The following is a 16,864-nucleotide window of genomic DNA, read 5'->3' on the forward strand; positions in this document are numbered from 1 at the left end:
GTCTGACTTATAGGCAGGTCCTCTATACACTATACACTATTTTGTCTTTAGGCTTGTTCTTTGAAAAAAAAAAGAGATCCCTCCAATTTAAATGCCTTCAAGGAAGGAACCCTGTCTCACATATCTCCCTATGTGCAGTGCTTAGACATGGTGTTCTGTACCCAGCAGTAGATCAAGAGATGCTTGATGATGGTGATGGTGATAATGATAATGATGATGATAATGATGGTCGTGATGGTGATGGTCATGGTGATGATGATGGTGATAGCGGTGGTGGTGATGGTGGTGGTGGTGGTGGTGGTGGTGATGATAATAGTAGTGGTGGTAGTGATGGTGATGGTGGTCATGGTGGTGGTGGCGGCGGTGATGATGATAGTAGTGGTGGTAGTGATAGTGATGGTGGTGATGGTGGTGGTGGTGGTGGTGATGGTGATGGTAATTGTGGTGGTGGTGATGCTGCTACTGCTGATATATTACTAGACCAAAAGTATCCTCCTCTTTTCTTTCAGGAGCAGAGTTTTCTTCAGCAGCAGCAAGAACAGCTGAACCAAGCCCTACAGAAACTGATCCAGGAGCATAAGAAAAAAGTGACCTCCATTGAATGGGAATGCACCAGCAAAGTCCATAGCCTCAAAAGAGGTAGGGCTTAGCTCAAAACTGTGCCCTCAGAGTAATGGACATGGGAGTGTTTAGCCTGAAGAAGGAAAGACAGGGAGGATGTGACAGATATCTTTGTATTTGAGAAGTTGTCATTTCTGAGAGAAATTGACTCTATTCTGAGAGGCTCCAAAGAGCAAACATTGGGCCAATAGGTCAAAGTTACCGAGAAGCAGATTTCATCTGAATTTCCTCAGTAGAGCTATTTAAAAATTAAAAGATGTGTCTTATTAGGTGATGAGTTCTTCATCACCGAATGTGTTCACTAGAGGTTAGATGGCTATTTACTAGGGATGTTGTAGAAAAAATTTATGCTTTGGAAAAGAAAAAGTCTAGATGACCTGAAGATTCCTCCCAATTCTAATACTCAGTGATTCCATGACCATCAGAGCTTCCCATGAGAAAGGACAGCAGGGATTCTAGAAGAAGGAATGTATAGTTATCCCTTCCACATCACAGGGTTAGGGGCACTGCATCCCCATGATATGGAAAACCCGGGTAAAATTTTTTTGCCCTCCCTTTGTGGCAGAGAAGAAGTCTGAATTATCATGGTATTAAAAGACAAAATATGTTGATATTATACAATACTACACATATATTTTATGAATTTCTGAGTTTCTAAACTTTTTCTGTGTCATCCACTGGCTCTCATGTGTTGTCTTGTAGCTTCTGCAAAACTCCCCAAAAATTCCTATGTAACTTCTTATGCCAACCCGGGATATATCAAAACCATGATGGGAAAAGCGGCAATGTGGAAGAGATAACTATATGGTACTTGGCACATCAATACAAGGATCTAGGTCAGAGTATAATGGCAGGGAATTCTAAAAACATGGGCCACTCCTTCCAGACTACATCACCCACCCCACCCCCACCTTGCCCCAGGTTCAAGTGGGAACCATAGGTTGACCTCAATGTTCAGCAATTGTGGCTTGGACTCCGGTAGGGAAACAGGTGTATGGCCTAGGAAAGCATTCCAATGTAAGTGACCATAGGTAGAATTTCTATGGAGCTTTCTAAGAAATATCAATCTTTTCCTATAGGATGTAGGTATGATAAGCAAGGGCATAGAGGTAGTAGAGAAAAGGATGAGAATAGGAGACAAAGTAATCCAAGGTGGTCAGAATGTAGAGTGCATGAAGGGGAGTGGTACATGAAAAAACTGAAAAAAAAAATGATTGGAGCCAGGCTGTTTGAGGGCCTTGAATCAGATCAGGAACTTGGTCTATAAGTTTTAAAATGTGTTGAAGAGGTAACTCATATACATCTCTATAACTGAAGGTGCTTCCCACAGATTATCAGCCAGCTGTGGGCCTGGGAAAAGGAGCAATTCTCATACGTTGCCTTTCATAGGGCCTTCCTACCAAGGTTGAAGATCTCATCAGACTGTCCAAGGATCCAGCTGACTGGATTAGCTAGGTGGAAGAGGGGCAGAAAATGGATGGAATGACCTTTGGCAGAAGTCCACAGAATGTTAGAGTTGACAGGGGTCTTAGAGATCACCTAGTACAGTCATCATAACCTTCTTGAATATAAGGACCACATTTTTCATGTCAAAAAATTCTGCAGATTTCTACCCCCCGTGATACTAATTATTTTACTAATGCTTATTGATTGAAAAAACATATGATTGTGAGAAGTTACATTACTGAGGATTTGTGGTAATGGAGAATCCTCTTCTCTCTAGCCCGGGAGGCTGTGATCTGGCAGTTGGAACAATCCCACTTACAAGACAAGTATCAACTCTTCAAACAGCAGGTGAAGGAACAGTACTCCCTCCACAGGCAACAGTTGACCAAGCGCCATGAGAAGGTAATGCCAATGCTGTTTTGATACCTAAGCCTACTGGCCTCAACTAAAGAGCAGCTCTGCCTGAATCTACTCTCCACTTCTTCAATGACACTCCAAAAGATGTCCCTTAGGCATTAAGGGCCTAAAATGGGGTGGGGTGGGGGTCAGATAAAAGAATTGGATTTATTCCTCCCATAGTTATTTATAGGTTTGGGTTTTACTAGGTCAGCCCATTACTTTCTAAGGGCCAAACTCAGCATTCAGGCGACTGCCCACATGTCTGTTTATATAGGGCTTCATGGTTTGCAGAAAGCTTTATAAGTCATCTCATTTGATCTTCACAATAACCTCTGTAAGATGGGTGCTATTGTTACTTACAGATGAGAAACTGAGGCTGAGAGGGTCATATAGATATAAATGTCAGGGAAGATTCCACCTCAAGTCTTCTTGACTCTAAATCCAACATCCTATCTACTGTATCACCTAGCTGCCTTAGAAAGAAAGAAAAATAAGGGTAACAGGAGGGTAAAAGAAAGGAAGGGAGAAAGAGAACAAGGTGGGGAGTGGGAAGTCAAGTTTATACAAGAAGGACCAGGGCGTAGTGCCCCCAACATCCAGTACATCTCTGTAGCTCCAATCCAATCCAACAAGCATTCATTAAGCACTTACTATCTGCAAGGAAATGTATTGGGGATTCAATGACAAAACAATAAAATAGCCCCTGCTCTCATGGAACTTACATTCTACCAGGGAGATTCAGTGAATTAGCAGATAAGTATATACATCATCATTTGGAGAAGAGAGAGAGAGAAAGAATAAAAAAGCTACAATGGTCTCCCAGAAAGCAGACCAGACCGCTCATGACAAGTTTGGGTTTGGCTGTCTTCATCCCAACCCACTGCCAAGTCTTTTCAATTCTCTTTCACCATCTCTCTTGTATCTGTCCCTCCTCTCCACTTTCTCTACCCTCATTTTTTCATCTCTTCTCATAGACTATTTTAATAGCCTGTTCTCTGATCTTCCCACCTCTAGGTTATCTCCTCTTTAATCCACTCCCTCCACCCCCAACTCCCCATCCTCCCATCCTGTCCCCTCCCTGCACAATTAATGTACTTCTCTGGTCCTGTAAGTCTCCTACTCAAAACCTTTCCATGATTCTCCATTGTCTACCAAATAAAGCAGAAATTCCTGATCCTGGCATTCAAGTTCTTCAGCAACCCAGATCCAACCTGCTCTTCCAGCTTTATCATATCCCCGACCCCTTCACCCACTTTCTACCACATTCTACACTCTCCATTCTAGCCAACCTGTACTACTTTGTCTCTCATTGTTCTCCCTTCCTCTGCTGTCTCCATGCTTGTGCCTTGCTCCCCATCCCTGAAATGAACCTCTCCCCACTAACTCCATCTGCTGATGGAACTCTTTCAAGGACCATGTCACACAACACCTCTTCTATGAAACCTTCCCAGACTTCCCCAAGTGAAAGTGATCACTCCCTCTTCAAATACATCATAGAACTTTTCTTGGAGCTCCTCTTTATAATTACATTGATCTTCCTTGTGTAGTTATATATAGATATGTTCTTTTAGAGTAAGACCTGTGTCAGATTTATTTTTGTATTCTCAATACCAAACATAGTGTCTGCACATAGTACCATTTAGTATTCGTTGAATGAATGAGTAAATGGGTTTATCAATAGATGAATGGATAGATGGATGGATGAATAAATGGATGGATGGATGGATGGATGGATGGATGGATGGATGGATGGACAAATTCCCCCAACTTCTACTTTATGTGAAAGTCTTATCTTATGCTTTGCAGGATAATGAACGGATGCATAGTTTCCACAACCTCCTACTGGAAGAGTTGAAAAATCAGCAGGCCCAGGAAAGAAGTCAGCAATTAAAGTCTCAACGAAGTGAGGCCAGGATCCGCCTTGCCAAGTTCAAAGAAAGTCTCAAACTTCAGGACATAAGTGGTGCTGAGCACAGAGAGCAAATCAAACAGGTACTCCGTTCAGTCCCTGGAATAAGTCTGTGTTAATCACTTACCACGAGAATCATAGAAATTTAAAATGGTAAAAAGGGCCTCAGACATTACCTTGTTCCAACTACTCACTTTATGGAGGGGGGATTTGAATCCCAGATTGGTGAAATGACTTTACCCAGAGTCACACACACAACTAGTGACTAGCAGCGCTAGAACTAAAACCCAGCGTTCCTGCCTCCCTGTCCAGGCTCTTTACGTTAGAACAGGATTCCTGTTCAGGGGCAGATCAGTCCAGATGGCCACTGAGGTACCCTCCAACTCCGAGATTCTGTGATTCTGTAAAATCGATATGGGGTAGGCTAGGATCTAAAGGAACACAATCTAACCTAGTCTAGTCTCTGCCACCAGCAGTGTGAGCTCAGGCAAATGCTTTTCCTTCACTGGCTTTCAGTTTCCTCACCTGTAAAAAATGAGGGGCTTGGCCCTTCTGCCCTTTTAATGCTAGTGCCTTCCCTCTTTGATTATCTCCAGTTTATTATATGTATGTGTGTACATATGTATAATTACACACATAAACATACATACACACATATATCCTGCTTGTATATGGCTTTTTGCTTATTGTCTCCCTCCCTTAGATAGTGAACTCCTTGAGAATAGGGGCTATTTTTTTTTTTTGCTTTTGAAGGTTTTTTGGTCTTTCTTTGTATTTCCAGTGTTTAGTACAGTGCCTGGCACATAGTAGGCACTTAAAAATGCTCACTGATTTGACTTCTGCCTCTGACATACTATGATTCTACAATAAGGCAGAATATGAAAGTAGTACAGGAAACATGGAAACAAAGTGCTATGGGAGTTCAGTGGACTGCTGAATTAGTTAATAGGCAAAGCATTTATTATATAAATATTATATTTAATTATATAAATGTTTATATTTATTTTATAATTGTATAAAGTATATAAGTATAAATATTAAATAAAGCATAATAAATAAAGCATTTATTAAGAGTTTACAATTCTAAGCACCGAGGGATACACAGAGAAAAGTCGGACCACCCCTGCTTGTAAGGAGCTCATATTCTAATGAGGGAGACAATATTAATTAATAATTTAAAAAGACAAATAATTTTTAAAAAGACAAAATTAATTAATAATTTAAAAAGACAAATAATTTTTAAAAAGACAAAATTAATTAATAATGAGAGAGGGAAGGTTTCAGCTACAAGTCAGTTGGAAAAGTCCCAAGGTCCTCAGGGTCCAGGGACAAAGCAGGTGTTGCTGAGAGGTTACTTCCTGTTGGGTGGGAGGTGGGAGACCAGAGAAGGCTTCATAGAGGAGGTGGCATCTAAGACAGGCATTGAAGGGGATGGGTAGGATTTCAATGTGTGGGGGTGGGAGGGACATCATTCCAAAAACAGAGCACAGCATGAGGAAAGATGAATGGTCCAGTTTTGCTACAGCAAAGGAACAAGGAGGAGTGATGAGAATCAATGTTGGAAATGTAGGCTGGGGTCCAGTTAAGGAGTTTTGACGCTATCCTGAGTGCAAGCCACGGTTTCTGAGCAGAGGCCCGGGGCGATCAGAGTTGTATGTGCAGTGCTATAGAATCTCCGGAGCCAGGGGCACAGTCAAAGCCACCTTGGCTGTTCTGCCCCTTCAGGAGAGTCTGGAGGTTTGGTTGCCCTTGTACCAAACCCAGTTTGGCTCGATGTATTTCTTGTGCAGTTCTTACAGCACGAGGAAGGGCGCCAGAAGGCAGACACAGAGCAACACCAGCAGAAGCACCAAAAACAGCTGCAGGAACTGCAGCAGCAGCTGGAGGCCAACGTGCAGGAGGTGGGACAGATGCAGGTGAGTGACTGGGGGCTCTCTTTGGCCGCAGGTGAGCCTTCTACCCCCAGGGCAGAAAACAGAGAGAGAGAGAGAGAGAGAGAGAGAGAGAGAGAGAGAGAGAGAGAGAGAGGAGAGGGAGAGGGAGAGGAGAGGGAGAGGGAGAGGGAAGAGAGAGAGAGAGAGAGAGAGAGAGAGGGAGAGAGAGAGAGAGAGAGAGAGAGAGAGGGAGAGAGAGGGAGAGGGAGAGGGAGAGGGAGAGGGAGAGGAGAGAGAGAGAGAGAGAGAGAGAGAGAGAGAGAGAGAGAGAGAGAGAGAGAGAGAGAGGGGAGAGAGAGGGGAGAGAGAGAGAGAGAGAGAGCACGAGCGAGCGAGCAGAAAAGGAAATGCCAGAGACCTAGCAGACCGTACCTAGGGCTGCTCAGGCCCTCAGGAGGGTTGGAGAAGCCTTGCTTGCTGTGGTTTCTGGAAATCTGTAAAGCTGGAAGAGACCCCAAGAGTCCTAGACTAACCCCTTCACTTTTATAGATGAGAGATCTTGGGCCCAGAGAGGCTGAGCAACCTGCGCAAAGTCACACAGGTGGTAAGCTTGGATTTGAACAGGGCACTGGGTCTGAAGTCAGGAAGACTCTTCTTCCTGGATTCAAATCTGGCCTCAGACACGGAATAGCTGTGTGACCCTAGGCAAGTCACTTCACCCTGTTTGCCTCAGTTTCCTCACCTGTAAAATGAACTAGAGAAGGCAATGGCAAACCACTCCAGTACCTCTGCCAAGTAAACCCCAAAAGGGGTCATGAAGAGTTGGATATGACTGAAAAATGAGTCAAGGACACCCTCGGATGGATCCACGATCCCTCGCCCCATGGCTGCCTGTATTTTCATGAGCTTGAACAGCGTAAATTAAAATCACGACTCAGAGCCAGACACCAACTACAACAACAAAGGAAATGACGTGTACTTGAATTTCAAGGAGTACGCGGAGTGGAGGGACCTTTAATTCTGAGTCTGTCTCTTACTCACGGTGTGACCTTGAACTTACCCTCCAAGTCTCAGTTTCTGTATCTGTAAGAGGAAGATAATAATATTTAACACCAACTTCATTTCAAGATTGTCATCAGGATCAACTGAAATCATTTCCATGAAGCACGGTGTCACTGTGGCTCATTGTGTGCTTAACAGCAATGCATCTTTCCTTCTGTAGGCCTATGTCCCCCTTTTACTCAGAGGTGGGGAACCTGCAGCCTAGAAGCCACACAGGGCCCTCTAGGTCCTCAAATGGCCCTTGGACTGAGCCCAAGTTGTACCGAACAAACCATGAAGTTTGGGTTCAGTCCAAGGGCTGCACTTGAGGACCTACAGGGCCACTTGTGGCCTCGAGGTCGCAGGTTCCCCACCCCTGGAGCTACTCAGTTTATTCCTTCATTCCTCCTCTCTTCTAACCCCTCCTCCTGTGACTCCTATGCCAACCCTTCACCCCCCACACACAATATTCATGCTCCCCAAGGTTTTGTCCTTGGTCCCCTTCTCCTCTCTCTCTCCATACTCTCCTTTGGCAACCTCATGGCACGTGCTTGCACTGTGCCAAGTGATTTACAAACTTATCCCGCAGCAATCCTGCAAAGTAGGTGCTATTATTATCCCCACTTTACAGTTGAGCAAAGTGAGGCAAAGGGCAGCTTGCCCAGACTTTATTGTTGTGTAGTTATGTCTGACTCTTTGTGACCCCATTTGGGGTTTTCTTGGAAAAGATACTGGAATGGTTTGCCATTTCCTTCTCCAGCTCATTTGACAAATGAAGAAATGGAGGCAAACAGGGTGAAGTGACTTGGCCAGGGTCACACAGCTCCTAAGTGTCTGAGGTCAGATTTGTTGAACTCAGGAAGATGAGTCTTCCTGATTCCAGGCCCAGTGCTGTATCCACTGCACCACCTAGCTGTACCTAATTGCCCAGGGTTACATAGTTCATAAGTATCTGAAGCTGGATTTGAACTCAAGTCTCAGGCCCAGTGCTGTATCCACTGTACCACTTAACTGCCATGACTTCATTTGAATGCCCCCTGTGCTGGTGCCTGCCAGTTCCATATCTCTGGTCCTGATGTGTCCTCTGAGCTCCACATCCGCAACATGGTATAGTGGAAAAGAGCAGTGGGCTTAGTCAGAAGTCCTAGATTCAAATCCCCACTTTGCCCCATGCTTACTTTGAACAAGTTAATTCACCTCCCTGGTCTAGTCATATCATTCCATTGCTTTGACATTCAAGCCTTCCACAGTCTGTTACCTCCTTACCTTTCCAGTCTTCTATCATATTACTCCTTTCTTGGCATTCGATGCTCCCAGCACACTGGCCTAAATTCTGTCCCTCAAACACATACTACACTCTCTTGACTCTGTCTCTAGAATGTCTTTCTCCCTGCCCTTCCACCTTATCTTTGCCTACTGAAGTTTGACCTATCCTTTAAGTCCCCACTTAAATGCTTCCTCTTCCCTCAGATTTCACTTAAGACTTCATTTTGTAACTATTATATTTATCATGCAGTATTGCATTTTATCATGATCTGTGTTGCTTTATTATCCTCCTGCTAGATTAAAAACTTCCTGAGGGCAGGGATCAACTAAATTTTATATTTCCCCCAACTGCCTGGTGCAGTGTTTTGCATGCAGTAGGCACTAAATAAATGTACCTACTATGTAATACCTACTATACTACTAAAACAAAAGTACCTACTATGTAATAATAATCATAACTAACATTTATATAATGCTATGTATCAGGCAATGTGCTAAGTACTTTATAATCATAATCCATAACAACCCTGCGAAGTAGGTACTGTTATTACCCTCATTTCACAGATGAGGAAACTGATGCAAACAGATGTTAAATGAATTGTTCAGGGTCACAGAGCTAGTAAGTGTCTGAGGCCAGATTTGAACTAAGGTCTTCCTGACTCCATGCCTGGAGCTATTCACTGTACCACCTGGCTGCCCTGCTAGGGATACCCCAATGAAAACAATACAATCCCTCCTGCAAGAAGCTTATCAGTTAATGTTTCTTTTGTTTCTGATCATAAATATTAGAACTGGAAGAAACTTGAAAGAAAACTAGACTACCAAGTTGGAAAGACTTCAGTCCAGGTCTTGAGACAGATAGTGCATCTATTATCCAAGAACCTGCCTAAGGTTGGAGGGACCCATCACCAGGCTCGTGGCAGAGTGATCAAGTTCTTGGCCGTAGCAACCCTCAAGCCTAAATTATAGAGGGATTGAGATCTGGGCTGGGGCGAAGGGGAGGATCCACACTCATATATTTTCAGGTCCTTATAATATGTGCAAGATAATATGCTAAGTATCAGAGCTGGTCTATTCTGGTAGAACAACCTCATTTTATGGAGGAGGAAGCCAAAATCCAGAGAGCTAAAGAAATTTGCCCAACATTCCCACAAGTTAGTGGGAGAGTCAAGATTAGACCCGAAGTCAGCATTTATTAAGCATTTACTATGTGCTGGGCACTGTCTGCCTGCCCTCCTTTTCTGTTTTTTTTTCCTCTCTCATGACATCCTTTCTCCCTTGCCATGTCCTTTATATAATATCTGGACTTATATAATATCTGGACTTCAGTGGATGTTCAGGAGGAGAGTGATGGGAAGATGCATGTGTGTATGAGAATGGAAATATACCTATTGGGCCTCTGAGCTGCTTGACTTCCAACTCACTTACCTGGTATGGTTTGGGGTATTCATTTGTGCACCTTCCCCATTGCCCCCCTACACACATGCATCTCCTGCCAGGACAAATCATAAGTCAGAGGTGATGGGAATGGAGTGGAGGTAAGGGGACGCTCTATGGGTCATGGTGGACCTCTCAGTGGCCAAGCCCGCTGGGGTTTGCCTGGGTGGGCCTGGGGGATGAGGGGGACAACAGAGCTGTTGCTACCACTTCTGTCAGGCTCCTGAAGGAGGAAGGGAGTTGGGGCACTTTATGGTTGGCTGGTTATTACCTTACAGGGAGAGCATGTCCGATGAGTCTGGTGGGGTAGAGATAACTCACGTGTCCAAAATGGCCTATGAGATTTGTGCTGAACCAGAGGCAGGAGTGAGAGGCACGAGGGGTTGGAGAAAGGGTAGGGAGCTCGGAGTAAATGAGAGAAGCCTGGACATGAGTTCTAGTTTTGACTTTGCTATTAACTGGAACTTATCCATGTGATTTTGGATGCTTGGATGAGTCTGGGTCTCAGATTTCCTATCTGTCAGGCAGGGATAAGAAGCCCACCTTTGTAGCCTCAAAGTCACCACCCCACAATCATCTTATTATCTGTACTTTTAGCCGTGACCTATTCTGCTTATACATAGAATAGCATCTACACTCTGCCTCCTGTTAGCAATGAACTCCTCCTACATCTATGGAAATCCTTTTTTCTAAGGACCAAATCCAGAACCACCTTTTTCAGGGAGCCTTCCTTAATGCTCTTTCCCCATCCCCCTCACTGGAAATAATTCATTTCTCCTTAGATCTCTCATCCTACTGTGTTTCACTTCTCCTGTGCACTTAATGATATTCTCGCTTTATCATGCTTATCTGTGCACATGTCTTATCTCCTCCTCCCTTCACCCACATTGTATAAGCTCCCTGTGAACAGGCACTGTGTCCTTTTTCATCTTCCTGTCCTCTGATACTTAGCATATTACCTTGCACATATTATAAGGATCTGTAAATATATCAGTGTGGCCAGCCTGGGCATAGATGCTATGTTGAATATAGATGAGTAATGGCCAGTGAAGTCCAAAGTGGAGACCCCACCAGCTTGCCTTTCTACCCTCTGTACAGAATGAAAAACTCCAGCGCCTGGTGGAACAAGAAAAGAAGAAGCTAACAGCCCTGGATGATGAACACACCATGGAGCTCCGCGAGTGGCAGGAGAGGCTAGCTACCCGAAAAGAGGTATGGTATGAGACCGAGTAGAAGAAGGAGGAGGTCAGGGAAGCTGGGGAAGCTGGGGAAGCTGGGAGAGCATGGGTTGTTGTCCAGGCCAACACGAAAAGAGACGATTTGGAAATCGTGGCTACCGCTGGGTCACGGTGCACACAGTGGGCACTCCATAAATGCTGGCTGATGGGAGCGATGATGTAGCATTGGATCTAGTGCAAGCCCTCGTCAGGTGGGACCCTCTCAGGGTCACTCCGATTCTAAGAGGCAGAGATAGAGAGGGAGTGCGTTCCAGGCATGAGGGATAGACAGTGCAAAGGCATGGAAATGAGAGATGAAATATCGTTTGCGGAGCTTAGCAAGAGGCTTTTCTGGCCACACCACCAAGAGCAGGGAGGGAAGTAACATACAACAAAACTAAAGGCGCATTGGAGCCAGCTTACGAAGGGCTCTACAAGCCAAACGAAGGAGTTTGTATGTGATCCTGGAGGCCACTGGAGTTTAGTAAGCAGGGGCGTGGCAGAGTCAGACCCTGTGCTTTAGGAAATCCAGTCTGCATGGAATACGTAAATCGTAGAGTCTGGAATGTAGATGCTAAGGCGTGTATACTTTATTTGATAATCAGTGCAGAATTTTGAATGTAGAAGTGACATGATTAGTGCTGTACATTAGGAAGATTAACCCAGGCAGATCAAGGAAGGAATGAACTATGGCTTCCTTCTTTCTGTGCTTCAGATGCTGGAGGAAGAGCTGTCTAGAGCCCAGCTTCATTTCCCAGGGCCCCGGAGAGGGAGTGAGCCAACAAGGAGGCTTCAACGGCTCTTCCCCGTGTTCCACTTTCCTACGTGATAACCTCAGCCACAGTGAAGAGAGCTAGCCCACACCTTCTTTGACCTGGGAGAGCTAGCCCACACCTTCTTTGACCTGGGAGAGCTAGCCCACACCTTCTTTCACCTGGGGCAGCTAGCCCACACCTTCTTTCACCTGGGGCAGCTAGCCCACACCTTCTTTCACCTGGGAGAGCTAGCCCACGCCTTCTTTGACCTGGGAGAGCTAGCCCACCTCTTCTTCGACCTGGGAGAGCTAGCCCACACCTTCTTTGACCTGGGAGAGCTAGCTCACACCTTCTCCTGGGAGAGCTAGCCCACACCTTCTTTCACCTGGGGGAGCTAGCCCACACTTCTTTCACCTGGGAGAGCTAGCCCACACCTTTCATGAGTATTTTTTCTCAGAGCTTCCTCAAAAGTGGAAATGAAGCTTTTACACACTATACCTTAAGGAAAGGGAAAAGATCTATTTGTAACAAAATGTTTTTAGCAACTTTTTTTTCTAATTGCCAAAAACTGGAAAGAACCCAAACGTCCAAGAGTCAGGGAATGGCTGAACAAATTGTGGTTCATGAACAGAATGGACTATTAGTGGACCCACAGCTGTAACTAGGGTGGGGCCATCAAAGCGTTACTCCAAAGTGGTAACATCCAGGGGTTTTGTTTTCTACACTGATGGTCCACCCATCTATCCTGGTGTTTCACAGTCCCCTGCTGGTCTGTGGCACATAGTGCAACCCCATTCCCTCCTGTGTAACACGATACCTCTATAAAGAATATGTATATGGAAACATGTATATAAAGTGATACAGAATAAAAAAAATTAAAACCAAAAGAGCAATGTATGCATTGGTTACAACTAGGTACATAATAATAGTCATAATATGCAAATCTAGAAAATGTACCATCAATAAGGGGAAAGGAGAGGAGAAATGTAGACAGAAAAGACAGGTTTGATATGACTCAAATTTACACATTTTGTTACAGTATAAACAATGGAAACTTCTGATTTTTGTGTAAATTGTTTTTCTTTTGTTCATATGCTTTGAGGTTTCTGTTTGCTGAGGGTCAAGTTTATAATAAAAATATTATTATTATATTATTATAGTAACATTATAGTAAAAAATGATTTTTTTAAAACATCCTGGCTTGGGGACGTGCCATTTAAAGGCAAATCAAACCCTTCTCATAAATAACCCAATGTGCTTCCAAGGACCTTTCTGCAGAGGGAGAGAGAAAGCAGGTTTGCGGCCAAAGACCAAATTCCCTACCGCTACTTCCGGACTCAATCCATCAGAGGGTTATTTAGAGAATGCCAAGAACGTTAGAACAAAAAGAGTGCCAGAATCCCCTTTCCTCCCCCTTCGAAAGATGCTCTCATTTACGGAGGAAGCAGACCGTTATCTGCTGTGGGTGTATACAAAAATCAAAACCTCAGGAAGGCATATGACTTTGAATTATAGTGTTAGACTCATCTTTAAAAGAATCATCTTTATCTCTAAGATGGTGCAATAGTTTTTTAGATTCCAAAGACCTGGATTCAAATCCTGGGTCTGCTTCTTACTATGTCATTTTAGGCAAGTCTTTCAATATTTCAGGGCAGCTAAGTAGAGCTGGGATTAGAGTCAGGAACACCTTAGTTCAGATCTAGCCTCAGACACTTACCAGCTGTGTGACCCTGGACAAGTCACTTAACCCTGTTTGCCTTAGTTTCCTTATCTATAAAATGAGTTGGAGACGGAAATGGCAAACCAACCCCAGTATATTTGCCAAGAAAACTCCAAATGGGGTCATGAAGAGCTGGACACAACTGAAACGACTGAACAAGGACGACAACAAATTTGATGTCTTACAGCCTCAGTTTTTCAGGCTCTAAAAATGAGGGTATTGGACAAGATGAAATCTAAAGGTCTCTTCCAGATCCAAAATTCTATGAATTTCTTAGACTGACCGCCTCAGTTTACAATTACAGGTGTAACTGTAAACAGTTACAGTTTACAGAAATCCCTTCAGAAAGACTTTAATTGAGAAAATGAGAGGGAGAGTTAACTTGCTCAAGATTGCCTGACAAACGCATAGCAAAGAGCTATCTCGGTTGCGATATGTGACCTATTGACCTATTGTCTGTAACTTAGGAAGGACATTGGTAAGCTGGAACGTGAGTGACCAGAAGAGGGGCACCATGCTGGAGAAAGCCTCTCAGTTCATGCTCTATGAGCATGGGTTGAAGGAAACCGGGATCGTTGGTCTAAAGAAGAGAAGACTTGGGAAGGAAGGGGAGCAGGGAACATCTTGACTGCCTGCAAGTATCTGAAGAGCTATCATTATGCCAGATGGCACAACCCGAGTAAAGGTGGCATGGCAGTGGTTGACCAGGAGGAAGTATTTCTATCTTGCGATATTTCTATTGCTTTGAGTTGTTTCTCTAAGGGTTTGTTCCTCAGAAGAAAATGAGTTTATGGCAGAAAAAGTGGTTTATACTTTAGGACTTGCACTAACACTGTCCCAAAGGCTGGGGCTCTTGTAGGAAACACAGAAATTCTCCTCTTTAGAACCTCCCCTTCTCAGTCCTGAGCTCCCTATTCTCTTGCTCAGACCTGTTCCCGGAGAACGCCAGCATTAAATGGTACTTAGCTCAGGGCCTTTAACACAGAGGGCATTTCCTGTCTGCTGAATAGAATTAATTTAGTTGAATAAGTTCCAAAGACTTGCCAAACCGTGGACCCTAGCTGCTACATTTTCTGTGTCATCATAGGCAAGACACAACCTCTCAGCCTCAGTTTCCTTGTCTGCAAGATGGGAGTAAGTTCTTTACAGACCTCAGAGGGTTCCAGAAATGTGAGTTGTTTATCCATTTGAGCAGAACAATCATGCCACAGGCTGGCCAAGCATGCAAAGTCCAGTATTGCCCCTATTGTATCACTGCACTCAAAGTTCCATTAAAAAAGAAAACAGTGTGTGTCCTATGAGTCTTACCACGAGCTGAAAAGTTTGAGGCTCTGACAGGGGTTATCACTCCTGCATCTCCTGGCTTGGCTCAGTTTCCTTCCTGGAAACAAAACAAGCTTGTTTAGCAGGGCTCTGGCTGGAAGTTCTCTGTCTAATTGCACAGAGGGGAAAAAAAAAAAGATATTTGGAGTTGCAGTCCCCTGTTACCATTGTCATTGGGGACCAGGACTGAATCTTCATCCTGCAGACCTCCAAACAAGGCACTTCATCCCACAGCTATCTAAGAGAGGACACCTTTTAATCCAGAGTGAATAGTGTATCAATCTCGGACAGTTTTGGAGGTGGGAAAAAGCATTCTCCAGTACTGACAGATGATAGATCAGTGGTATCCAATTCAAATAAAAACAAGGGCCACTTTTTGGATCCCTTTTTTGCTATATATTGACTCAGTTTTACAATGTACTGTTATTTGTGTTTTATTGTTTTATTTGTTCATTTATTATTTAAATATTTATTTATTTTTATATATTTATAATATTTAAATTTATAATTTATTTTAATACATTATATAATATAAATTTATATTTCTATTTATATGTCATATGTATATGTTATACATAAATATATAATATAGATTTATAGATTTATAATATTTAAATATTTATTTATTAAATATTTCCCAATTACATTTTAATCTAGTTCCTGAGGCACTTGGCTCAGTATTTGACATCCCTACTGTAGATCACAAAGACATTTACTCTGCTTCCATGATCAGATGCAATTTGACCTTGCCCCCTGTACCTGATCCTCTGCTGTAGGAAAACAGAGAGCTCTTGAAATCTTTATTGCAAAGTAGGCTGATCTCTAATGGGCATGGCAGAGCCCCACACTCCCAGAATCTCAGAGCTGGAAGGGAGCTCCGTAGCCATCTAGTTCAAGGCACACATGAATTCTTAGAATCCCTTCTAAAACAGCCTTTACTGGAAGACCACCAATGAAAGGGAACTCATTACCTACCAGGGAAGCTGATAGTCCACTTTTGGATAACTCCTAGAGCTAGGAAGTTTTTCCTTATATCATTCACCCTCTTCTCCTCTCTAGGTTCTCCTCATTTTCTCCTCTTATCTGTTCAACTGCTTCTTCTCCATCTCCTTCGCTGGAGCTTCATATAGGTCTAATCAGGGATGTCCCTCAAAGCTCTGTGCCAGGTCCTCTTCCCCTTTCCTTTTATTTCACCTTACCTCATGATCTCATCAGCTTCCATGTATTCAATCATCATCTTTACGCTGATAATTCCTAGATTTACATGTTGTTTTCAGTCATTTTTCAGTCGTGTCTGACTCTTTGTGCCCTTATTTGGGGTTTTTTGGCAAAGATACTGAGTGGTTTGTCATTTCCTTCCCTAGCTCATTTTACAGATGAGGAAACTGAGGCAAACATGGTTAAGGTGACTTGCCCAGAGTCACACAAGCTGATAAGTGTCTGAGACCAGATTTGAACTCACAAAGATGAGTCTTCCTGACTCCAGGCCCAGCACTCTATCCACTGAGCTACCTAGCTGCCCTAGCTCCAGATCTATATATCCAGCCCTAATCTCTCTGCTGAGCTATGGTCGCAAATTTCCAAATACCTCTTGGATACCTCAAACTGAATGTCCTATTAGCATCTCAAACTCAACTTCGTGCAAAACTGAATTCAGCTTTCCCTCCAAATTCTTTTAAACGTCCTTATTACTGTCAAGGGCGCCAGCCATCATCCCAGTCACCCAGGCCCACTTGTAACCTTGGTGTCATCCTTGACTCTCCCTCTCCCTCACCAAATGCACCCAATCCTTTGCCGAATGTTATCTTTTCTACCTTCATGACATTTCTCTTATAAGCCCACTGCCACATCTCTAG

General features: G+C 43.7%; 1 protein-coding gene across 1 annotated transcript in view; it reads left to right on the forward strand.

The window, feature by feature from the left end:
- The window catches only part of LOC110209844 (STE20-like serine/threonine-protein kinase), a 65,406-nt gene extending 52,380 nt beyond the window's left edge, over window positions 1–13,026 (forward strand). The window contains 6 exon segments of the mRNA XM_020988580.2: window positions 510–639; window positions 2,345–2,469; window positions 4,273–4,458; window positions 6,166–6,291; window positions 11,092–11,205; window positions 11,926–13,026. Of these exon segments, the coding sequence (XP_020844239.2) occupies window positions 510–639; window positions 2,345–2,469; window positions 4,273–4,458; window positions 6,166–6,291; window positions 11,092–11,205; window positions 11,926–12,039 (795 nt within the window). The 3' untranslated portion in view covers window positions 12,040–13,026.
- The last annotated feature ends 3,838 nt before the right edge of the window (window positions 13,027–16,864 follow it).

The sequence above is a fragment of the Phascolarctos cinereus genome, unplaced genomic scaffold (assembly GCF_003287225.1).
Source record: "Phascolarctos cinereus isolate Bilbo 61053 unplaced genomic scaffold, phaCin_HiC Scaffold_2;HRSCAF=192, whole genome shotgun sequence".
NCBI lineage: Eukaryota > Metazoa > Chordata > Mammalia > Diprotodontia > Phascolarctidae > Phascolarctos > Phascolarctos cinereus.